The following is an 11,158-nucleotide window of genomic DNA, read 5'->3' on the forward strand; positions in this document are numbered from 1 at the left end:
GTGACGGGGCCACTGTCACGAAGTTACCTAACTTGTCTGGGACTGTCTTCTTCTGGTTAAAACAGAGAGCCTAAATTCCCTACTTCCCCGAGTAATTCTGAGCACATGTGGAGATAATGTGAAATTGATGGGCAGAAGATTAGAAAAATGTACGGCGTGATTATGAGCCTACTCTTCTGAAGTGAATATATGGCCATGACTTGGATTCCTTGAAGAGGAAGGGTTGTGATAAACGTAAAAGCACTTGTCCGTGAATATGGCATTTTGATTTTCCTTTCTTTTCTCCATAGGGAATTAGAATAATGGAGACGCTGCTGAAGGAGCAGTGTGGTGCCCCATCAGCCGAGTAAAGAGCCATCAGTGAGTACCAGAGGCCAAACCGGAATTGTTTTCTCGGACCATGTGTTCATGCTCACCCACCTGGTGCTGTGCATCTGCCTCCCCGGGCTAACCATGCTGTACATTTCCCTGTGATACGCACAGGTGTTTCATTATCTGTTCTGTACCTTTATTTACTTGGTTCTTTGGTTTTCAGAGCAGTTTTGTGCTACGTTGCTGGGTTACAACTGCATTCAAATTGTTTAAACCGCTCAGCACAATCCAACATGATTACAACCCTGAAGGTAGCACAGATTTGTAGAAACTGCAGCTCAGGATAAACGGAAGCTTTAATTTTATTGTTCTGAGAACAATGGAAGGAGGGGTTTAGAGCTGCAGAAAGGGGCATGTTGACTGGCCAGGGCAATAAATATATTTTATCAGTTATATATATCCCATCAGTTGGGGATGGCTGCCTGAAATGCTATGGAGAAGGACTCTGAGGCCTTGAAAATAATTCTCAAGCTCTGGTAAGAGTGCCTTGATTGATTAGCGATGTCTGCCATGGCACAGGATGGAAGAAGGAACACTTTTGCAGAAGCACATGCCACTTCTAGTTTAGGATAAATAATGTAGGCTTAATAGATTGCAGGGGCATTCCAGAATTACTTAAATTCTTTTCCTTGAGTTGTTATTGTCCACATCAAGGGGAGTCATCTTCATAGTGGAAAGGGTGGAACAGTTATTTAAGAGAGAATCAAAGCCTAAAATAAATGAGAATAGGGGATTTGCCTCTTACGAAATTTATTGGAGTTTGATTTTTAACATCTGAGAGAAGGTAAGACATTTAAGTAGAGCAAACATTGTCTTGAATAATTCAGAATTACTTCAAGTTTCCTTATGATGGCTTAAAACTATAGTACATATGGTTTTTGTATAAACGACATGGTACTCTAATTGTAATATATGATACAGTTTGAGGAGAATTAACCAGAGAAGCAAAAGGAGCAATTATGTGCAAGCACCTCAGCATTCAAAGCATGTGAGTCATGCCTATGGATGAGAATTTGAGAATTATAAAGTGTTTCTGCTTGTTTGAGGCTTGACTCCATTCTCACTAACGTTAAGCCTCTGTGCACCTAACACGTGCTAATAGATTTATTTCCTACTGGAAAGGGGAGGCAAGATAGTTTCATCTAGTGCAGGCATGGCGTGCGGCAGGGGCTCAGCAAATGTTGAGTGGAGTCTACTGTCGTGTGCTCCTGGATCCACTCTGAAGAGCAGGTCTCAGCCCCGCGACCCTGTTTCTCCAGGCTGGCGTCTGGGGGAGGCTCACTAATCACCGGCAGGGGGCAGTGTTCGTGTCCTCGGGCACAGATTCCATCTCACCCGGGGGCGTGGGAACTGAAGTCAGCTCCGCGTTAAATAAGAAAGGGGGGAGGGTGCCACTTACATGAGAAGAGTATATCTTGGTTTTTAAACTTTAAATTGGGGATTTGGAAACTTTAGTGAGCATCAGAATCGGTGGAAGGATCTGTTACACATGGATTGATCGTCCCTCTCCCCAGGCCCCCGACCAGAGTTTCTGATTCGGTGGGTGTGGGTGGAGGGAGAGAATTTGTTTCTAACAAGGTCCCGGGCAGTGCTGCCGTGGCCGCCGGTCCTTTAAAGGAGTTTTCATCTCTGAATGGAGACAGATTGAAAGCTGTAGTCTGAAACTGTTATGTATTCTGTCATCGGTTTCAGATTAATCAGAGAAGTGATTTTGTGTGACTTTCCCCTGATATTAGTATCTCAGCCTCTTCTTGCCCACCGCCCCCCCCTCCACCCCCACCCCGCCTTGCACCGTGCTGGAATGTTGACAGGCTCCCTACTGGAGTGTACACAACATAAAAGAAAGGAGGTGAGACTCACACCAATTTGTGTTTTAAATCACCAACTTATGGTTTCGATTTCAAGTGTTGCAGTGAGAAGGAGGAAATTAAGCAAGCATTACCTACCATCTTAAATTACCCCGTTCTTGCTTTTTTTTTTTGTTTTTTTTTCTTTTGTTTGTTTTGAGAGCTAAGCCATGAACTCAGGGCTTTGTATTGTTCCTAAAAAGTAACGTCTTCTTCCTTAAGTGGGTGGTTGAGGTCTGGATACTACAAGGAGTTCGGTGCAGGGCATGTGCATTTAATGCACGTAATGCAGTGGAATTCCTGAAGGATTCCCATAATTCAAACTCTCATTATTTATGACAAGTTTTCTCAGAGGAGCAGATGGAAAGTAATAGGTATATACCATTACCACATAAATCCACGATTATGACAAGTTAGAGGCTATTGCTGAGGCTTTAAGCTTTTTCCCAAAATCCGCTTCACTGAGGTATTATCTCTCTGTGCACAATTAAATTGACCCATTTTAAGTGCACAGTTTGGCGAGTTTTGACAGATCTGTACAGCCATACAGGCGGCACCGGTCACGTGATGTGGGACCTTTTGAGGCTCCCACACGACTGCAGTGTTGTTGCCTTCTTATCACTTCCCATTTTAACCCCCTTTTCTTGACTATTTTTCCAAAGTTTTAAGCTTGACAGGTGCCTGTTTCAATGGAACTTTTTATTTTCTCAAAGGTAGCTCTGTAGAAAATGGGAGAATGGTTTCAGTGGGAGAACTGATTTTATGAGCAGTGAAATGCCACAGTGAAGAAAAGGTGGTAGGACTGAGCTGCAGAGCAGGGGTCAGCCAACTGGAGCCCGCAGACCAAATCCAGTCTGCTGTCCACTTTTGCAAGTAAAGTTTTACTGTAATGCAGCTTTGCTCCCAGCTGTGTTGTAGCTCCAACAGCAGAGCGAATTGCTATGATAGACGTCTTACAGATGCAAAGCCTAAAATATTTACTGTCTGGCCCTTTAAGAAAACGTTTTCTGTCCCCTGGGTCACAGCATGCCCTCTCCTAAATGAACATTGGGGCACCTTGTGGTGGTGGCCTGGCCTTTTTTTTATGTAGCATTTGATCACATCTTACCTCTGTTCCAATAGCGTGACAGTTTATGTTCTCTGCCTGAGCTCCAGCATCACCGCTCAGATGATGTTATTTTAAGGCATCACAAAGCATTAAAATAAACACAACAATGCAGTTAACGTAGCAGCAGCAGTGATCATTAAAATTGCGTGTGCATGAAGTTGCAGTGCGCGTGCATAGCGGCGTGGAAACACAGGAGTTCATGGGGCAGATGCAGCAGCTGTGTGACGGGGTAGCTGTGTAGGTGCTGTGGACGACGCACCCAGTCCACTGGCTTTGGACTTCTGCAGTTTTTACTTTTTCATAAAAATATTCTGTACGGTTTGCACAAATGTGCATAAGGAGACACTATTTAATATTTCTATGTAATACCACATTTCAAATTTGCATAATTTATGAGCCTGTTTCTGTTTTGTTTGTTCATTTATTTTGTTCTTATAGCCCCCAGATAGGTGCAATCATATGGCATTTGTCTTTCTCTGTCCAGAAATTTTGCATGATTGCCAGTCACACAGAATGTGACTGCATTGTATATGGTGCCTCGCCCTAAAGTGACTCCCTGGAACCCACTGGCCTGTGTGTCCGAGTGAGTGGGTGCTTGACAATTAGTAGCTTAGCAGGTGACTTTTGTCACAAGCCAAACTGGAGGTTCATAAATCTCACTCACCAATTTGCCTGTGGTGCTGCTGCTGACACATCCATTGGATAGATTTTTGATTTCCTGTCATTTTTGAATAAAACAAATAGCCCTGACACGCGTTTGTTCTTGCCGCCAGCAGTTGGGAGACCAGGCGTGGTACGGTTTGATAAACTAGCACAGTTCTTTCACACCGGAGTGATTAAGACCTCAGTTTCAGCTGTATGTCCACTCCCCTTTGAGCCAGCTTTTTTAGGTAGCTGGACTTAATGAAATGAGGTGCTTGCTTTGTTCCAAGATCATTAGGAGGCAGAAATGCAATTTCTTTGAGAATTATCCATAGTAATAGAGCTCAAGTTACCCTTAAGAGTTGCTGCAGAAAGGAAGGCAGACAAGTATTGATCAGTGAGACATGTTTATGAGATGATCAAGTCTGCTTGCTTTCTCTTGCAGGGGAGCTGTGTCATGTCTACTTCTGCTAGAGAATCTCTTCTTGGACACACCACACCGACGATATGATTTTCTGAATACTGGCTTAAGGATACAGTGTCTGTCGGCAGCTTTAAGAAGAGGAGACTAGGACGTGAAATGACACTCTCCCCTGGGAGCCAGCCTCAAATAGCCACACTCATGGAGATGCATCCTAGTTGGAATTTTATGGCACAGACCCTACAATTTACGAATAAAGGGGAAACCCACAGAAGGTGATGTTGCCCTTCTTCACGAAGTCCTGCTGATTGCCTGGTGATGGTGTCCGAGCAGCCAAGGACAGGCCTAGAGACTGGTGCTTGTGCCTTTATGTTATTTGCATCATTGCTCATAGGACTCACGAGAGGATTCTGGGATAAATAAAGGAACTGAACCTGACACCTGGTTCCCAGGTAGCCTGGAATAGACAGGACTGTGCCAGGCCTGACTTCAAGAGAAGCCACTTTTGTAGTAATGGTGAAGATTCTCAGAAATCAGGAGCATTTGATTGAGACCCACAAGTTCTGCACAACTGCCGTCAGTGTAATGTTCGTAATGTAACATGTGAGCTGTGTTTGTCTGCTGGAGAAACGTCGGATGGAGAGTGGGAACATATGCATAATCCTGGCTCCTCCTAACTCACTCTGTGATGTGACCATAACCTCCCTCTTTTCACCGGGAAAGTGGGCTGATTGGGCACAGATCTTACTACCTGTGGGTTGTGATGGTTAAACAAGATGTTTAGTGTGAAAAGCACAAGTTTGGAGTCAGACAGACAGACCTGAGTTTGAATCCAAGCGTTTCAACTCACTAGCTCACTGGAACATAATTTTAAATCTTTATGAAGCTCACTTTTTAAAAAAAATTGTAAAATGAGGTGAAATAATTAACTTTGTGAGGTTGTTGGACCAATTTTGGATCTCATATATATATATGTATATATATATGTGTGTGTATATATATATATATCTCTCAAACACAATCTCTCTCTCTCCCTCTCTCTCTCTCCATCTATATATATATAGATGAAGAGAGAGAGAGAGAGAGAGAGTGTGTGTCTAGCATTCCTGGTACCTAGTAGAAGTCCAGTAAATAGAAGCCATTCTTATTCTGATTATGTGAAACCATTTTGAAAATGTACTTTTCAAATGTAATATAAGGTAGCATTACTGTTTGAAAATTAGATGACAGTAGTGTGCATTTGCCACGATTGGAAGCCAAACGATAAATGCACATTACCTAACAGAAAGCTGGAAGAGAGGCAAAAATTTGGAATCCATCTTAAGGTAAAAATTGAGCCATTAATGGAAAGTCTTGGAGAAATTTTTTTTTATTATTTGAAAAATTTTCCACTTAGTACATCGATGAATTTCAAAGCAGTTGTGTTTTTTTTTTTAATACAAGCCTGCCACTGTGAGCCTCTTCTTATTGTGTTTGAATGCTTCGTGCTGCCTGAGTTTTATCTCTTGGGATAATTTCTCCTCATTTCCTTAGTGTTTTATTGTTCAATTGTGTTGGAGGGAAAATGAATGGTAGAAACCAGGAGACACTTTGACCCCCTTTACCCATTTGTAAATGGCATTTTGTAGGCTTTTGGAATAATTGCCCACTTCCAAAAATAAGAAGCAATGCGAATTATTATAGAGGTTAGAAGCAAGAAATTTGTATCTGGAGATTGGATTGGAATAAACTTAACCCTTCCTGTGCAACCACTTGCGTCCTCTGCAGGCGGGAGTTCTCAACCTGGGCTGCCCATCAGGACCACCTGGGGAGCTGTGTGCAATCCCGAAGCCCCGGTTACACCCCAGGCCAGAAAGTCAGAATCTCTGGGTATAACCCAAGCACCAATGCTTTTTAAAGCCCCCTAGGTGATTCCAATGAGCAGCTGAGGATGAGAACGCTACAATGAATTCTAGGTGATTTGCAGACATTATCTGATTTCTTTTTAACACCCCTGAGGTAGGAAAGGATTTGTAGTCAGAATTTTTGTTGGAAATAGAAATAATGAAGCACAGAGAGGCTGGTATTTGTCTGAGTTCCTTGAAGCTGGGGTGGCTGGCGCAAATGCCTGCGGGGGTCTGGCAAGGGATCCGGTGGGGGAAGCAGACTGGTAGCCGCTGGGGTCACCCCGGAGCCCAAAGGTGGGCAGCAGCTGCCTGGCTCCAGCGTGGTATTGCCATGCGGCTGGTTTTCCGAGTTCGGCCAATTTCCACTTTTCCGGAAAGAGGGTGAGTTAAACAAAATCTAATTTTTACATGTTGGGGAAAAATTCAGGATTGTTTAAAAACATTGTGCTCGCCAAACAAAACATGTTTGCTAGTTGTTTCCAGCCTCTCCTCAAGAGTGTTAAGGATCAGAGTAAACACCCCAGCCAACATTTAATGGATTTGCGTTGTCCTATCCCAGATGCGAGCTGCCTCCTGCCGCCCCTCCACGCCTGCTTTTTAGGTGTGTTTCCCTCCCATTTCCCTGCAGCCCTCTGGACTTGTATCAGACACTTCCCCTCGCTCCCTTTTGTTCCTGGAGGAATCTGCTGCCTCAGGCTTCTCGTCTATGGCTTAGAGATCTTACGCTTTTTAAAAAATTAACTAGGACTGGTTCGAATTCATTTTTATTACATGTCAGAATCCTTTTTCTGTGATGAAACATTTAGGAGCCCGCATTTAACTTTTTTTTTCTTAGCTCGGTAGTCTAGTGTAAGAAATGCCAAAAGCAGCAGGAGCCTTACTGGGTACCTGGGTACGTTAGGAACGTGGGTGGGAAAGGGAGAAAGGGGAGACCTGGTGAGTCTCCCCTGCGCTGGGTTGCTGAGTCCACCACCCTGCAAGGGGATGATTCACTCCAGTGAGCTCTAGGATTGCACTTGTACCAGAAATCCTTGGGGAGGGGTGCAGAAACGCTGGTGTCCGGGCAAGGTTCTGATCGATGCCTTGCACTTGGGACCCAGGGATCTGCATTTTCAAACCTGTTCCCCAGGAGGTTGGGTGGTGCTGCTCCACAGACCGTAGTTTGAGAAACTGATCTACCACGGGTGTTTTGGCCTCCATGTCTTCTGTCACTTAAGACAGATTTGCAGACCGTTGGGCCCACTGATCAACACAGTTGGTCACTCGGGACCCGACAGAAAGATCTTACGTAGAGAGAAGCTGACTAAAGCTTATCCCTGCGTGACCGAGGTGCTTTGATCATGAAGGGGCTTTTATGTTTTCATATAAATGTGGATAAAACAAAAACGGTGCTATATTCGTTTTATATAAGTAGCATACATGTAGTAAGATCTCATTTATCAGGCCTTGTGGGCTGCACGGGATACACACTCAAGGTTATTCTTTATACTTGTGCATTTCCTGGACTTCATTTCAGCCATTTACATGGAACAGTTTCTAATTAGTACACAGTTCCCTGCTTTTTGCAAACCAGAATCTACTGAGGACAGTGAAACCTCTTCAGGGTCGTTTTTATGTTTGGAATGCTTTCAGGTCCTACTCAGGTTTGTTACAGCCCCTGCACTGGCTGGCCCCACGTGGCTCCGCTCTTTGAGTTCTGTGGTGGTTTGGATCCTTGTTCTTCCCCTCCCTGCTACTTGTTTCTCTCTGCCAGCACCCTGCCTGCCTCGAGGAACTTTCCACTCATGTGCTGTCTGGGAGCCGGAAAACCATGACACTGCATGCCATGTGTCAGGTAACAGTGACCAGGAGCCGAGCGAGGCTTCGAGAGGCTTTTCTAGCAGTTAAATAAGGAATGTTGCTGCATTGATGCGGTGACATTATTTTAGCGACTCCTCTGCCTTCTCTGAACCTGCTTCCTGATCCCCAGCTGCACTGCCAGATCTGTGACCTCAGGATCAGTGAGATGTTGCTACAAGGGGTTTCGGCTGATTTTTAATGTATTGTCTCCCCCAATCGTGTTCATATTTTATATGTGCAATTCCACAATGTGAAACTTCAGTGGATTAAAATCCAAATGGACATTTCTCAGGCCAAGTTTTGTGAAGGATAAGGTGTTTTTGGTTGAATACTGTTGTGATTTGGAGCTATAAATTAGTTGTGTACCTATGAAGTCTGATCCTGCATCATCCTGAAATAAAGGTTTTACAACTATTATTTATGCGTGAATTCTAATTTCTTGGGGTATCGCACCACTCAACGCAGCTTGTGTTTATCATTTGTTCTAATGACCCTGGGTCTTTTCAGTGTCCCCACATGCGTGTGCTATACCAACCTTATGTTTGCTACCCACTTTCCCTGAGGTGGGCCATTCAAGTTTCTCTCAGAAATAAGCAGCGGTCACTCTTCCTGGGTGACTCTGGCAGGCCACTTGCAGAGGAGGAGGGGAAGAAGCACGGCTCAGACACACTGCAGCGTGAAGTCAGGGGGTCCCAGAGAGCAGGGGAGACAGAGCCGCTGCGTGCTAACCTGTGAGGCTCAGCTACGCTTTCTGTGCTTTGTTTCCGTGAGATTCACCTCTATCCTGGCACCTGTCCCCTTTTTACTAGACTGTATTTGAGTCGCTGTGCCTTGTTGCTGGAATACCTTGTCCAAGCCATATTGATACCTTTCTTTTGTTAGAGCCTGCGTGCCTTTAGGGGTAGAGTCCTTAGTTTAACCAGCACCACTGAACACCTACTGTGTACAAGAGAAAGCAGGATGTGTTCTTTTACGTCTTGATCCAGTGAGTTTCTGGGTTCGCACCATCATTATACTGACAGATGGCAGTAGAAGGCACCAATTGATGGGAAGACTAGGCTCTGTTACAGCTTGGGTAAATCAGTGTTTGCTTATGTAATAGATGCAGAAAAAAGTCAGCACAGGATGCACCATGGAGAGAGATCAACACAAAAATGTATAGCTCGGTGGCCTACAGCAGGTTGCATAGTTTTAGATGATAGTGTCTGAATTAGTGAGGGGCACAGCATATCTTGGGGAAGATAGCCAATTCCCTTTAGGCCCCGCCTTCCATGCAGAAGGGTGGATCTGGCCTACGCGAGACCACCTCCCCTGAGTCATGGAGGACCTTTGCAGTGCACAGTGCCTGCAGGGTGCAGAGTGTCCAGGCATAAATGTCTTTTACTTTCAGACTGTCCTGGATGTTATAGCTTGGTCTCAGGACATCCCAGAATGCCCAGCTGCAGCATCAGCATTTGCTTCCCTGATGTCTGAGCGGGGCATGCTAACAATTTGGGCTAACCCTGCAAAACACAGAACCTTAACATGAGACTTGGAGAGACTGAATTGAAGCATGTGGAGAGGCCGAGTTGTGAGAATGGCAAACCCAGTGCAGAGGGGATTCTGAGTACAACTTAAATTAACTTATTAAAACAATTTAAAAATTTTAAATGAAGTATTTAAGATGTAAAATATATTTCTCACATACCTGACTGCCAATTGGAACCTGCTGGGGATTTCATGGGGGGCTTTAAAAGATAATGCTACCTGGGTGCCACCCCCAGAGATTCTAGGTTGCAGCCTTGGCATTGGGATTGTATAAAGCTCCCCAGGTGATCCTGAAGCCAGGAGCAGCGATTCTGCCCAACTTCGGAAGGAACGCCTGTTCTCCCGTAAGCGGTAACCCTTAGGAAGCAAGCTGGACTCTGGAGTTTGCAACATGAGGCCTCCCTGATGTTTTGCCTCTAGCCCTTCAGAAAAATATCATTCACTGTTTAAGAAAATAAATGCTCCAATGTCTCTTAGGTGCTCGTAGAAGAAAAGAGATGCTAGAAATGTCCCACCATGGGCAGCCTACTTTATGAGCAAAAGTTTGAGTTGTGTTTATTGGAACAGAATTTCATGCAGAAAAGGGACCCCATAGTAACTTGAGACCCTTGCTTTGCCTTGAAGGGTGAACCTGAGTCCCTGCATTGCTGCACTTGAAGCTGTAGGTCTTTGAGCTCTGGACAGGCCTGCTGTGCAGGAGGCGACAGAGAGAAAGTAGCAGCCACCATCCGGTTAACTTAAATTCTATGGAGCTGTTCTCCAGCCTTGTCAGAGAGGGTTAGGTCTCTTCTGTGCCTGCCATCTGTTAGGCGGCTGATGAAATCATTACTTCTTTGTGTCGGTGCCGGGGTGAACTTTGAGGTCAGATGACAAATGAGAAAATGCTAACTGCCCCTCTGTATATTTTTGTTTTCCCATTTTGGGTTTCGGTGTCTCCCTCAATTCAAAAGTTCATTTATTGCACAAACTTTGAAATGATCACATAGCCAGTTTGTTGAGACGTTGAAGGGAAATTATTTCCTGGAATGGAGCACCTCTGTGATTTGTGTTTGTTGCAGGATGTAGGTATCAGTCTCATCAGAACCCAAGTTATTCTTGTCAATCATTCAACAGCAACATAAAAAACTCCCCTGGTCTCCAGCACAAGAGATTACAGAAAGCAGCCAGAAAGAATTGAGTGAATGAATGAATGAACTACCCCAGAGTATAGTTATTCAAAATGGAAACGGCATATGGGGCAAGGATGGGGAGAAAGAAAGGGGAAAAAGCCTACCAAGGTCATACCTGTTACTGATTAAATGGTAAAGTGACTATGGAGAAAACTTTGTTGCCTGAAATGACATTTCAAAGAATTGGAGGATGTAGCATGGAGGTTTAGTGCTCCTCAGTTCTTGTCTTCTTTTTCTTTTTTTCTTATTTCTTTTTTGTGAACATATCCATAGACAGAGCAGGAAAAAAGTTCAATGCAACTTTTCTGCTGGTATCTTGGTGAATGGATCTAATGTAAGCCCTTGGA

At 44.3% G+C, this 11,158-nt stretch overlaps 1 protein-coding gene across 1 annotated transcript in view; it reads left to right on the forward strand.

Moving 5' to 3' along the window:
* PRELID2 (PRELI domain containing 2) overlaps nt 1-8,532 on the forward strand; it is a 66,552-nt gene extending 58,020 nt beyond the window's left edge. Inside the window, exons 6-7 of the mRNA XM_045828013.1 lie at nt 291-360; nt 4,415-8,532. Coding sequence (XP_045683969.1) covers nt 291-350 — 60 coding nt within the window. The 3' untranslated portion in view covers nt 351-360; nt 4,415-8,532. The remainder of the gene's footprint in view (nt 1-290; nt 361-4,414) is intronic.
* The last annotated feature ends 2,626 nt before the right edge of the window (nt 8,533-11,158 follow it).

The sequence above is a fragment of the Phyllostomus hastatus genome, unplaced genomic scaffold (genome assembly GCF_019186645.2).
Source record: "Phyllostomus hastatus isolate PE091 unplaced genomic scaffold, TTU_PhHast_1.1 phas_contig_150, whole genome shotgun sequence".
NCBI lineage: Eukaryota > Metazoa > Chordata > Mammalia > Chiroptera > Phyllostomidae > Phyllostomus > Phyllostomus hastatus.